At 35.8% G+C, this 14968-nt stretch overlaps 1 protein-coding gene across 1 annotated transcript in view; it reads left to right on the plus strand.

Moving 5' to 3' along the window:
• Positions 1-1183: 1183 nt before the first annotated feature.
• Positions 1184-14968, plus strand: part of gtf2a1l (general transcription factor IIA, 1-like) — a 78173-nt gene continuing 64388 nt past the window's right edge. Inside the window, exons 1-7 of the mRNA XM_059565443.1 lie at positions 1184-1271; positions 1355-1456; positions 2101-2221; positions 2542-2588; positions 3565-3658; positions 5458-5831; positions 10671-10868. Coding sequence (XP_059421426.1) covers positions 1245-1271; positions 1355-1456; positions 2101-2221; positions 2542-2588; positions 3565-3658; positions 5458-5831; positions 10671-10868 — 963 coding nt within the window. The 5' untranslated portion in view covers positions 1184-1244. The remainder of the gene's footprint in view (positions 1272-1354; positions 1457-2100; positions 2222-2541; positions 2589-3564; positions 3659-5457; positions 5832-10670; positions 10869-14968) is intronic.

Below are 14968 nucleotides of genomic sequence, written 5' to 3' on the forward strand. Positions count from 1 at the left end.
TAGGAACAGATAAAAAAATTTTATAAATGGATTGATAAAAACATAATTTTTGTTGCTGATCTTTTCAATTCTAATGGTGATTTGTTATCTTATGAATGCTTTATGAATATCTATCAATGTCCCATTCCGTTTAAAGAATTTAACTCCGTTATAAAGGCGATTCCTGCTGGTTTAATGTGTCTAATGAGGGAAGCCCCTTTCCTATGAGTCATGCACAAAACAACTCTCGCAGTTATGTTTGGGAGGTGTTTCGCTTTTAAGTAAAGAATGTAATAATACATTTATTCGTCAACTTTCTCAATCTCGAAACTCAATTTCTCCAAAAGGGAAGTTTTTTTTGGGGTTCTAAAATAGCTAATATTAATTGGAGGAAAACATGGTTATTACCATATAAGTACTGTATACAGAATAAAGTGAAAGAAGTGCACTTTAAAATTCTTTATAATATATACCCTTGCAATGCATTCGTGTCTAAATTTTCTGATGTAGCTGATATATGTACCTTCTGTAACAAAGAGAGTGAAGACAGTTGCCATTTATTTTTCTCATGTAATGTTTCATCACTTTTCTGGAAAGATTTGAGTGTCTACTGTTTTTCTAAAGTTAAAATGAATTATAATTTACTCATTAAGGATGTTGTTTGTTTTTTTGAAAACCCAAACAAATCTTTAGAATCATCTGTTAACTTTCTTATCCTTGTAGCAAAGTTCTATTTTCACAAACAAAGAATTCTTAAGAAAAAAACTAATTGTATAGAATTCTTATGTGAAGTAGAATATTTAATTAAATCACTAAGACTAATTAATAACAAAAAAATGTGTTTCTTTTTTTGAGGAGATATGATGAGATCTTTAATGTACCATGATTAATACTTGATTTTTTGTATTTTTGTTTCTTTTTTCTTTTCTTTTTTGTATCTTTCCTTTTTTTCTATTAGTTCTGTTGACTTTGGATGTATTGTTAATACATTTTATGTACTGTATGCTAAAGAAGAAATAATAATAAAAAAGAAAAAAAAAGTAGTCCAAACGGGTCGTTTTTTTGTAGGCGAATTCTGTTAAATAAAATATCTCGCTTGGCATTGAACTTTGAGCTTTAGGATTTTACAGATATTATTTATACTCTAACAACAACATTACACACTAACTAAAGTTTAAAACATGTGATCATGAAGAACGGGACCTTTAAAGAAGACGAGGGAGTCACAAACTCTTAATTGACGGCCAGCTGTGTCCGCTGAAGGCATGATGCTGTCTAACGCCAACACTCTGGTGAGTCTCGAGCGCTTATCAAACGCGTTGAGTTCGTGTGAAAGAGATGAGAGATTTGAGATACAGTGTGATTGATCGTTCAGCCGAAGCTGTATCTGTCCGTCATCGAGGATGTGATTGAGAGCATCAGAGAGCTGTTTATTGATGAAGGAGTGGAGGAACGAGTGCTGGACAACCTCCGACAGGTAACGACCAAAACAAGACTCGTTTCGACATGAATATAATATTAATCTTATCAGCGGCGCTCATTTCTGATGGAGATAATGATCACGAGTGTATACCTCCCTGATTACGATAAACAATAGAAACCATCAGAGAGTTTGTAATGGGGTCACTGGCTATAATGGGAATTGTGCTGGTTTTAATGGAAACTGTATTGGTCACTGTGGGTCTCTACTGGTAATGTGTCACATTATAATGGTGGCTTAAAACCACTAGAGCCTAATAAGAAATTTTCTAAAACACACTATAGGAAAACCATTTTTAATCGTTGAAAGATGATGGTTTGTAACAGTGAAAACCATTAGAATTTCTGTGATGGATTCTATATTTATTTATTTTTTTTCAGGAGGGTTATGTAAGTATAGGCTAGTAACTGTTTTGTTTTTGCCGTATTGATTACATTTTATATAACCAAAGTTGTAGTAGAAATACCATCTGTAAACAATGCTGGTGTAGCAACACCACGATTAATTTGTGGTTTCCATTCTTTAACTATAGAACCATGTTTCTTTGGATTCACTTGAAGAAAATCCATGGTTAATTTTCACAAGGGTAGTTGCTCTGATGCGTGTGTGTGTGTGTGTGTGTGTGTGTGTGTGTGTTTCAGCTCTGGGAGTCAAAGGTCATTCAGTCTAAGGCTGTGGAGGGTTTCATGAAAGACAGCAATCCATCCAATTTTGTTCTGCAGCTTCCAGCGAACTACTCCCAGAGTCTCCATAAACCCACCGGTCTGTTCTGTGTTTTCAGTCCACTGCCAATGCCATCATAATAAATGCACGCCATTACAGCTGCTAGCATCAAGTTAAATGGTCTAAACTGCAGTGTTTAACATGTTTGTGACAGCAGCGGTTTCATCTGTGAGATCATTTTGTTTAACCAGAGACCAGTAGCTCTAGTAGAGTGAACTTCTGCAGTGTTTCACTTACTGTGATCTCAATCGCTGATCATTACCTGTGACCAGTGTGCCTCACTGCATGCGTTTGCTTTCACTCTTTTGTCTGTTATGTTTCTGTTCATTTATATTTAAAGTTTTCCTGTCTGTTCTCAGTTGTCATTCCAGCAGCTCCGAATGTGCCGAGTTTCTCCTCCAAAGCAGTAAGTCCACAAACAGAGCTGTGCAGGATATAGTTCACATCCACTTTCACAGCTGTTTAAGGTCACTGGGTTTTCAGATGATCATGTTCAGTAATCAGCATTATAAGCTCTTGAACTGTCTGTCCAGTGATTCATACTTGATCCTGTGAAGCTCTGGATCATATTTGATCTTGATCTAAGGCTCTAGATGATCAAACTCTGCTGTTAAACCCGTCTCACTCTCAATCTCTTCCATGTCTTCTGTCTCTGATTAATAGTGTTTCATCCAGTCAAAGCTCTTTTAGTGTAACTGTACAAGCGTCCAGCATCAGCTACTGCTTCTGGTGTCAGATCTTGAGTGATTTTGATCAAGTAGGCATCAGAATAACGTCAGTAACTCTTACTGGACTCAAGCAGTTCAGCTTTACTTGATTCTCCATCAATCATGTTTTAGAGGCTGCACATCTGGACCTTATTTCTTCAAATCTCAATCACTGCATTATATGTGCGGATCATTCACTGACACACATTACTGGAGATATAGCGCGACTGCTGATATTTACATCAGTTTATGTCAGTATCTGCTCTACTGTTAGAAAGATCTCACTGATTTACGTCACAAGCAGCAGAATATCATCATAGAAATATCAGCATCTGCAGCTAATATTTTTAGAACATTTTTTCTCCGTTTGAGTCTCTGAATAAAATTAACCCTTTTCCCATCACATTCTTACTATATCAGACTATGTGAGCCATAAAAGCCTGATGTATTCAATATTATATACAAAACATTACATTTACACTTAAGACTTATTTAGCAGATGACTTACAAATGAGGACAACAGAAGCAATCAAACCAACTAAAGAGCTGTGACACTTCTCAGTTAGTCTAATGCAGTATGTAGGGTTGAAGATCTCCTTGAAGATCTTGCTGATCTGCTCAGGTGAAGTTTTCTGAGTGTGAAATGAAAGTGTTCAGTCTCTGCCTGTGTTTCAGGGCAGCTGTGGCTCTGTGGCGACGTTCTCTCTGCCGGCTGGAATCACGTATCCGGTGCAGATTCCTGCAGGCGTCACGCTGCAGACGGCCTCAGGTCAGACTCACACACACAGAAACGCACACACAGAAAGTGTTTCACACCAAACCTCTGAGGCCGAGGCGATGAACACTGTGGCGCAGTGATGATATAATGCAGAGAAGTCAAAGCACACGAGCACTAGAGATGATTCCACATTGAACTAACAGTGATGGAAAGATCAGATCATTTCGCCCACTTCATCTACAGCGATATCGTTGACTTGATTGCAAATAAATGCACAGGCACTATTTAACTGAACAGAGATGACATCACTGAATTCAATGATGAACTGCCTTTAACTATCATTTTTGCATTATTGACACTGTTTTCCTAATGAATGTTGTTCAGTTGCTTTGACGCAATGTATTTTGTTTAAAGCGCTATATAAATAAAGGTGACTGACTTTGATAAGTGCAGTAAACTGACTGCTGAAAGTCTGTCTTCACTACATTATAAAGCATAATGTCATTCTTTTTACTGCACTACATTTCATAAAAGTTGTTGTTGTTGTTTACCTTTAATACTTAAGTATATAAAAAATGTAGTTCTCTCTTGTACTCAAGTAAATCTTTGAATTTTCTACTAGAGTAAAAGAAAGTACTAGATTTCTAATGTAATTAAGCATTAAATGATATTTAATATGAAACGTAGTGCAGTAAATGTACAATATAATGCTTTGGCATGTTGTGAAGTAAAGTTTTCTAAAGAAAAACACTGATGAAGTACAGAGACTTGAAAAGTATTTCTAAAGCAGAGTAAAAATACTTCTCTACTGTCTGCCTCTGGCTGTAAACCAGCAATTTTCAAAGAGTAAAGCGTGGAGAATTATGATAAACAACATAAAGTGATTTGCTTTATTTTACTACACTGAGCAAATGAAGTAGTGCTGTCAATCGATTAAAAAACAACTTTTTTTCTGAAATTAATCCGTTAATCCCACCTAACATTAATGTTTTTATTAATACTTTTAATTTCACATTTAATCTTTAAATGAATGTAGAAACAAGATAAAGACAGTATATTTTTAATAATTGTATAATGGCATCTTTTTTTAATGACTGAAGGGCAGTATCACTCTGTCTCTATGAAATAGTTTTTTTTTTCACCTAATATTTAACCATTGACTAGCCGTTCAACAATACAAAGCTATCAATTTTAACATTTATTAGACTACTTGAAATAATTTCTAATTTAAGTGAACTTAAAACAAAAACCCATTATAATAAATGTCACATTTACCTTTGCCCTTCAGCAAGTATAGAAACTGAATACACTGATCAAACAGTAAATTCTAAATTAAATCTAGATGAATCTTTAAATTTTTCTCTTGATCTTTGATTAGCAGCCATCACAGCAGCTGGTTATCAGTTCTGCTGTCAGCTGCTGAATGATATGGATCTGACACACATCTCTGAGTTGAATCGGTTGTGTTTGATGAGGGATGCTCCAAGACAGTTTGAAAAACCACTGCGTTTCAGAGACCTGTTCTTAAAGTCTGTGACTCCTATAATTAATACAAAGGCTACATACAGTTTTAAGGCCGCTTTAATTGGTAACTTCATGACTTAACTGACGACATTGCATGCTCGTAGTTTATTTTGCACTTTGATATGAAATGATACAGGCAAGAACATGACCATTTCTCTTTGTAATACAATTGTTTAAAAGTTCCATTATTCATGCAGAAGATTCAGAGTCCACAGACCGCTCTGTGCTGATGTAAATGATAATGAGTTCCAGGTTTCATAACCGCCAGTTCCACATGACTTTGACACTAAATCTTCTGATGAAAATGATCTGAACTCTTTCCTCAGGGCATTTCTATAAGGTGAATGTTCCTGTGATGGTGACACGAGGAGCTCAGCATGTGCTGAACCCGCTGTCTCACCCGGCGGCTGTGGCCCGCAGCAGCGCTCTGACCCATCTGTCTGAGCCGGCTCCAGCAGCCTCGGTGTGTGAGACACCGCCGAACCGTCAGATCACAGACGCAGCCTCGCTGTCCGCCTCTGACACTCCGGGCGAGTTCACGCTGGACGGCATCGAGTTCAGCCCGCAGCTCGGAGACATGAGCACTCCACCGGCTCAGGCTCTGTGCTCCGATCACAGCAGTCAGCTGAACGACACCAGCTTCAGAGAGCAGTCCACTGCCCTTCCAGACCCACAGACAGAAGCTGCTCCTGACATCAAGGTAAACACCTGTGAACAGAGATATAGTCATCACCACAGCAGACACATCTCAGGGCTGCACATCTGGAAATAACTCATCAAATCCTTTCAGCTGTGAATATACCACATTTCTGCTTTTATAATTCTGTCTGTGTTGATATATTTTTTTTCTTTATATTTCTAATTCTATATAATATATTTTTTATTCATTGTCTATTATTATTATTATTATTATTATTATCAGCATATTAGAATGATTTCTGAAGGATCATGTGTAACTGAAGTAATGATGCTGAAAATAGAGATTAGATTGAACACACACACACACACACACACAGCAGTGAACACACACACACACACACACAGCAGTGAACACACACACACACACAGACACACAGCAGTGAACACACACACACACACACACACACACAGCAGTGAACACACACACAGTGTGTCTTTTCTGGATCTCCCGTCACCAAGATGAATTCCTTGTGTGTATAAACACACTTGGCAATACAGGGGCCTGTACCATGAAGCTGGATTAGCCGGCTAGCCGGGTAAGTTTCAGGTTAGTTTGCAGCAATCCTGGGTTTTAGGTACCACGGGTGGCTTGGCTTTTAGCGGCATTTATTGCCATAATCACTTAGACTCCACGGCTAACCTGCTCTGGGGCAGATTATGTTCTGGGTTAGAGATCTCAAACTGGAGCTGGACCAATCAGATGTGAGAGAAGTGACACATGTCTAACACAAAGTCACTCCAGTTTATCTTGCTCCAAATTAAAGGTCACTAATGCTAAAAAATAAAAAATAAATAGAAGATGTCTGGCTTTAATGATAATTACAGAGTCATTTTATGACTTATATAATTATTGTGATTCATATTTTTATTATTTTTATTTATATTTTACACAAGCAATTTTAGTTTAACAGTTATTATAAATCGTTTATTTTAAACAAAAAATGTATGTATACAGATCATTTAATATAAATAAGCTGTAGTATCAATAGATTGCACTATTTAAAAAATCTGACCTTACACGTTCGAGTCTCTATCACTATATATTTTCAAAAGTATAAACTAAGTTAACAAGTTTCACTTGTGACTGCACTGATAGAGCAAGATTGTTTATTTTATTTTTCCACCTTCATTTTTCATATGATGTTTACATTTGTCATATTCTTCAATCTCTTAACCTTTAGCAAAACCTTTAACCAGTGCTCGAATTGAGGGGGGGCTGGGGGGATCCGGGACCCCCCATAAGGTATTGGGGACCCCCCATAAGAAGTAAAAAAATAGAATTAGGGGGGTCCCTCGGATATTTTTATTTTAGTAAAAATAATAATGACAAATCAAAATAAATGCATGCAAAGGATACAGTAAATATCGTGAATTGATTATTTACAATTTATTTTAAGTGTGTTTATAGGCTAGTTGTCATTTCTCTTTAAAATGTAAACGTCCCGCCTAAAGAGCGCTGTGCGCGCGCATGACATCGTCGACAGGACTGTTTGTTTGGCGCCGCTCCGGTGAAGCTAATTTTAGCTTTTAAAATATGGAGAAAAATAAACCTCCACTCGCAGTCGGGAAGAGAAAGCTTCATACTGACTTTTTTGAGGGGTAATTGTCTCTCGCTATATATCTTTCTACTTTATATCTAACAGTTATCCACTCCATGTCGGGGCTTTTATATTCCTAGCATATTGGAAACATTTAGGCTTACGTTACTATTTTTTTTCATAATTAACAGTCCTGGTTCTACAGGAGTGCTAGTGCTAGAGATCTCGATGAAGATGGATAACAGATTTTTAGTAATTATAAAGGGAGCGCTAGTTGTGCGCTTTCTATGCTTTCTAATATCCATTCAGAATTTGTATTTATTTGTATATGACTTGTTTTTCATGCTGCTAGGACCAAAGGCTGTATAAACACGGCAAAGTTTTGGGAATTACATACGCATTTATGCGGGATTCACTCTTGAAATAGCAATGATTTATTTTGATTGCCATAGTATTGTTTGTTTATGAATAAAGCAGCCTTTTTCACTGAAATGGTTGAATAGTCTGCTGACTCACTCACTTATGACAGTGCTTTATCGCCACCTACTGGACGTAACTATTTAAAAATCCTATGTGCTGAAATAGTTGAAAAATCCCAACCAACACACAGGCTGACAGCATGTTTTGCCACAATTTATAATAAACAAGTTTCATGCATTTAATCAGGTCTTTTGGAACAAACATTATCACATTGTCACATCAATCATCCAGTTGTTTTTAGGGTAAATACTACATTGGTAAATAAAGCTAGAATCATTCTGTTGGATGTACACTATTCAAAAGTTCAAGAGTCTCTTCTGTTCACTAAGCCTGCATTGATTTGATCCAAAATACAGTAAAAACAGTAATATTATGAAATATTATTACAATGTAAAATAATACAATAAAATATAATTTATTTCTGTGATCAAAGCTGAATTTTCACCATCGTTACTCCAAGTGTTCATCACATGATCCTTCAGAAATCCTTCTAATATGATGATTTGATGCTCAACAAACATTTATGATTAATATCAATGTTGAAAACCGTTATTTACAGTATTTTAAAAAAAATTTAGTTTGATGAATAGAAAGTTTATCTGAAATATAAACTTTTGTAGCATTATACACTACCATTCAAAAGCTTGTGGTTAGAATTTATAAAAAAATGTTGGGAAAGAAATTAATACATTTTCGCTAATAGACGTCAGTTTTGCCTCACTGATGTGTTAGATTTGATGGCTTCAGTCAGGGAAAATGAAAGAAAAACACTGTAGTTAAAATATTTAATATCCACAGACGAAAGTTTGGTACTTATGAAGTTATCTGCATTTCTTAGAACGAATTCAAGCAGGATGTTAAGCCTGTGCTTGAACCTGTGATAATATTTCTCTAATCTACATGGTATTCAACCATATTTTAGATTTGACACATTTAAAAGGTGTGCAGTATTATTTATATTATATTATGCGTTATATTATTCAAAAGAAATTGTGGTTTACTTTGCATTGGAGCATTAAAAGTGGTAGCCTATTTTAGGGGGGTTGGCTACATGGATTAATATGCAAAATGTCAATATAAGGATTACTTTATCACAGAATATCTGTTTTCGTCGGCTTGTTTAGTTTAAAAGTAGACATGTCAAGCTTTCTATAGATATCTCTCTCATGTATTTTCGTTGAGTATTCACGGAGTTACAGTTCATTTTAATGACATGTTTGTAAATGAAGATCGGCGCAGACAAAGGCTGCAGACAGCACATCTTGTTTGTTATCTTTATTTTATAAGTGCACAAAGTTTTGTTATTATGTTTGTATCCAAAAAAAAGAAGACCCTTTACAGATTCGATTGATGTATTGCTCTTATCTGTACGATTAAAACTGAAAGTGTAATTTAAGTTCTTTTCGGGGTTATCAGGAGAAAATGACTCATAACGCGTATCCGCGTTAATCGACTCCAGAGGGTTAATAAAACAACATGCATTTTTGTTATTCGTTACCTGTCCTTTAACTTATTGGGAAAAAGACATTTGTCTGTAAACTGATTAAGAAATTGTTGCATGTTTAAATGTGAAGCACTGTATAATTTCGTTCCCATTATTTAGGCCTAATTTGCCTAAAACAAGAAACTAATAAAATTAAACCGGCACGATTAAATCTTTGAAGCTCTAAAGAATTAATAAAACGTCCTCACAATTAAACTCAAGTTCTCTCATTATAATCAACAACATTCACACGAAGTAAAAAAAAAGCTTTAGTAATTGACAACTAAAGTAATTTTAAAGGGAACCTTCTTTACTTGTTTTTAAAGTAGGGTAATATCATATAGCCTAAAAAAAAATCCCTGTTTTTTTTTTTTATTTTAGAAAAAAAAAATCTGATTTATGATTTAAACCGATTTTTAAATCAATATTCAAATGACGAAGAAATTTTACAAAACAAGTTTTAATATAGTTCTTTATCATTCATTTAGCAGTCAAATTTAAAACTGCAACAAGATGATAAAAAAAATTATTACCTTAATGCTGGAAAGATGCTATTTTTTTTAATACTAGCCCATCATGCATCTAACCATCCACTCCGCTTTAAGAGCTGTTCAGATTAAAACTGCAGCTCCGCAGTGAGTCAGTGTCATGGACCGAGGACCTGTTCATATTTTTTCTAGTTTATATTTCCATCTCCTTATGCCACTGGTTTAGATTTTTTATTTTTATTTTTTTTCTTATAGAACTTGTTTGTAAATAGAGCAGTCACTGTCTGTGTCTACACCGGACGCGAGAGTTGTCATCTGTGCCCCACAGCGAAAAGTGTCTCTAAACTTGATGACATCACAACCTTTAGTTTTGAATCTCACTGGGTCTCTCACTAGAAGTAAATCAAACTTGCTTTGTGTTGCGAGGCTCGTGATTGGCTGTTCACCAGTGATTTCACACATTCATGTGCACACACTCCACAAACCCAGGATCAAAGCCTGAGCTGACAAAGAAAGTTGATGAACAGCATCATGGTACCAACAGAGCCGGATTGGAGAGGTTTGGTTTTGTCAACTCAAAACTAATCCTGAATTTGTTCAGCTACCATCATGGTACAGGCCCCAGCTCTTTCTGATTCAGATTGTAAAAGGGAAGTGACATCAAGTAATACTCAGATAACAACACGTGCATCTTGCCCTCTGCTGGAATAAAAATGGTAACTTCTCTCCCGTCTGTATCCAAAGACTAAAACACAGCAAGTAAATATGAATTATTGTGATTCTGGAATAAAAAAAAAAAAAATCCTCATAAAATTGTGGTTCTAAACCCGAGTCTGATGATGTGTCCTCAGCTTGAGACAGAGCTGCAGACTGACCTCCAGTTCAACCAGCTGCTGGACATCACACAGCTGGACGGAGTCGCTGACAGCAGCTCAGACACGGAGGAGGAAGATGATGACGATGATGATGATGACCTGGGGCTCGTTGGAGAGAAGGAGTTTCTGGGAATGATCACTGCCAATGAAGAGGAGGAGCTGGAAGAGGAAGAGGTAATGATAGCACTTACAGACTTCAACTGAAGCCTTCTATTCCTCTTTTTTTTTTTTCTTTGTTAGAAATATAAGCTGTATGCAGCTTATGTTCTAGAAGTTATCTTTTGCTTGAAATTAGTTTGTTACAATATGAACATTTTTGATACCCTTGAAACTCCTTTCAAACTTAAATTTTGATGTAACAGGAAAAGCTAATGCTAGCAGCGAGTGAGTTTTCTTTTTGTTATTTAAGACAGCAGCTTTAAGACCAAATTATACTGACACACCTCAGGTGTTCCCTTAAGACATTAACTGGTATTCAGTGGTGGAAAGTGTATTAAGATATTGTGTCAAAGTTAAAGTATCTCTACTTAAGGAATAATTTACTTGAGTACCACTAAACTTACTGAAAATAGTAAAAAGTAGTTTGCTGAAAAACTACTCAAGTTACTGTTACAAAGTACAAAGTACTTAAGTAGTATTATTTTTCTATTTTTTACCCCAAGTAAGACGATGTGAGCATTATGGAGCAGGGTTAACCCTAATCCTAACACTTATGTACTGTAATGTCTGTTTTACAAGTGAGACCCATTAGATATCTCTACAGCTGAATAACATGAAGATAGAGATGCTTTGACTTTTGAAACATGGAAGACAATAAACACAATTTCAATACAGTGGTAACTGTCATAGCTTGTATCACAGTAAAGATTTGTATTTTCTGTCTCACTGTGATAAGAAGCAACATGGAACCACCGAAGCTAACGGTTTCAAACTCGACTGATGTCATATAGTGATTTTTGCAGTAAGATGGTCATGTTTGATTCTATGTTAAACATACTACCCTATACCTGTTGCAAGGAGCAACTGTTTTATTATAAATAATTTTGAAAAGTACATTCACGTATAAGATTGTGGTTGTTTTTTAGAATGGCAAAAGCAAAGAAGGGTTTAAAAGAAAAGAAACTGTTTAAAACGGTGTTGATTGAAATGTGAAAGTAAAAGATTATATGGTGTATGGGTAAGGTTGGGCATCGTTTAAATTTTAATTATTTCAATTCTCGTCAATTCCTAATGCCAAAAATAAAGAAATTATTTGTAATACAACATTTTAAATATTCACATTTATTTTAACTCTCATTGGAAAATATTTCCTGGTTAGCTGAATACTTTGAGTGAAAGTCAACAGGCTAAATATGTGTGCAGCAGAGAAAACAGCACAGCAGTCTTCTTGACTGGAATTGTTTAAAATCACATTGAACGTGTAGTTTATAATAGCAAACTTTTTCAAACAAACAAAATTTGATTCTTGTGAATGTGCACGTGCCTCCAAACGCATGTGTGAGTGTCCTCATCACAGGCAGGCATGGCACTGAAATCAGCATGTGTTCGTGTTTGCGTTTGCTGTCTGCATCACTCACAGCATGTGCCTATATCGCCCGTTATATCCAACATTTGTTATATCGATATCCAAGAAGGTGTACGGATGATAAATATTGATACCGTTTTACCGCCCAGGCCTAATAGCATACATGAACATTCACAGTTCTGTCTATGGATATTTTTCCTTTTTCTATATATTTTTATTACTGTTATTTATAATTTGTCTCTTATCTCATTTTATGTATGTCTGCACTGTTTGTATTTTCTGTACAGGAAGCTCCTAACACCAAGACAAATTCCTTGTGCATGTGTGAACCCACTTGACAATAAAGCTCTTTCTGATTCTAGCAAAGGTGGACTTGGATTAAAAAAAAAAAAGAGCATTTTATTTAACATTTTAACCCATACCTAGGCTTGGAAATCCAAAAGCTTAATGTCAGGAATCATCAACTTTTTAGTGAATTATAATTTTGATTCTTCTTATCAATTCTTTTTCTGTACTGCACACATTAGGGCTGTAAAGAAAAAAAAAAATTATGATTTTAAAATTAAAATCCACATTCGAATGCAAAAACATTGAAAAACCTTTTACATTATTACAATACCTTTCTCCTAGGGATGCTCATTTTGGTTATTTTTCCTAACCGACAACCTCGCTTGTTAACCGATTATTAACCATTAACTGACAAGATTATTTTAAATTGGAATTAAATTAAATTAGAAATAAGTTTCTGTGACCCATTAAAAATACTAACATTTGTTTCCCGGGGATTGATATTACATGTGCAAAGAGCAGCACACAACAGAACATGAGGATTTACAATGTCTCCATATCACATCACCCTCCTGCAGCGCTTCTGCGAGTGGAGAAAAACATCATAAAGACAGGCTATATGTAGTGAATAAATAGGCCTACACAAGAAATATACTTTCACTTGAATAAGTAAAAAATATGAAAGAAAAAACGCAGAGTTTTGGTTCATTTTTGTGCTGCACGAAAGGAAACATACGGCACAAACCGGCATCCTATTTTTTTTAGGCTTACTTTATGCACAAAGATTTGATTTTATTGTGAATGTACACAGATAAAGGCAAACCGTTTAAAATTCCAATGAGCTTTATAACTAAAAGGAGAAGTTGCTTCCACTGTTAGAAGGGAAAACTCAAGTGATTGAGCCTGTGTTTTGACGGAACACCAAAAAAGCATACCCTTGTATAAACTGTATTTAATAAAAATTGACAGACTCCGCTATAAAACTCCACTTCCGGTATGCTATTCTGACAAAGTATGCTACATCAACAGAACACCGGCGCAGCATGTGCACACAGTTAAGCTTAGCTACTTTGACAATGCTGCCTGTTCATTATCATTATAAAATACAGTCAGTCAAACATATGGAGAAAAAAAATACACTGCTCAGTTTAAATGTCATAAAATCTGTGCTGTTGTTATGTCTGTAAAAAAGTCTCAGAAAGAGACTCGTAATGTACTACACCGAACCAACCCGGACCTGTCAATTATTTGAAAGCTGGACCCGAAGACACAGACCCGACTGGACCCGATTGTCGTATATTCCACCATATATTGCTATAAAAAGTCAATAAACCTGTTGCGAAAAATACAACTTTTTGTCTTACCTAATTTAAGGAGCCGTAGTCTCTCTTCTATGAACCTGACTGCCTGTGATGCATTACAGTCCTCCGATAAGAAAGTTATCCATGTTATTCCAAGTCCAAGCTTAATCCACTCATTATTTCAGCTTCAAAAGTCCACTTGATGTCACGATGACGGATGACAAATGCAACTGTGCATATGTACATTCTGACTCGAGTTAACTCGCATAATAACTTCGACTGTTTGCTCTTTTTTTTTTTTTTTTTTTTCCAAATGTTTATTGAGCACCGAAATACAGGATGCACACAATGAGAAACAGTACCTATAAATATAAAACAGTGCTCACATTTTTCCAGTTTCTCCCCACACACTTCCAACATTACACTATCCCTGTCCCCTACATGGGGTCCCAGACCCTGACGCCCCCCACTCCTAGATAACAAACAAGAAAAAAATAAAATAAAATAAATAAAAATATAAAATATAAAAATAATATATATATATATATATACAGGTCCTTCTCAAAAAATTAGCATATTGTGATAGTTCATTATTTTCCATAATGTAATGATAAAAATTAAACTTTCATATATTTTAGATTCATTGCACACCAACTGAAATATTTCAGGTCTTTTATTTTTTTTAATACTGATGATTTCGGCATACAGCTCATGAAAACCCAAAATTCCTATCTCAAAAAATTAGCATATAATGAAAAGGTTCTCTAAACAAGCTATTAACCTAATCATCTGAATCAACTAATTAACTCTAAACACCTGCAAAAGATTCCTGAGGCTTTTAAAAACTCCCAGCCTGGTTCATTACTCAAAACCGCAATCATGGGTAAGACTGCTGACCAGAAGGCCATCATTGACACCCTCAAGCGAGAGGGTAAGACACAGAAAGAAATTTCTGAACGAATAGGCTGTTCCCAGAGTGCTGTATCAAGGCACCTCAGTGGGAAGTCTGTGGGAAGGAAAACGTGTGGCAAAAAACGCTGCACAACGAGAAGAGGTGACCGGACCCTGAGGAAAATTGTGGAGAAGGACCGATTCCAGACCTTGGGGGACCTGCGGAAGCAGTGGACTGAGTCTGGAGTAGAAACATCCAGAGCCACCGT

Source organism: Carassius carassius, chromosome 14 (assembly GCF_963082965.1).
Source record: "Carassius carassius chromosome 14, fCarCar2.1, whole genome shotgun sequence".
Taxonomy (NCBI): domain Eukaryota; kingdom Metazoa; phylum Chordata; class Actinopteri; order Cypriniformes; family Cyprinidae; genus Carassius; species Carassius carassius.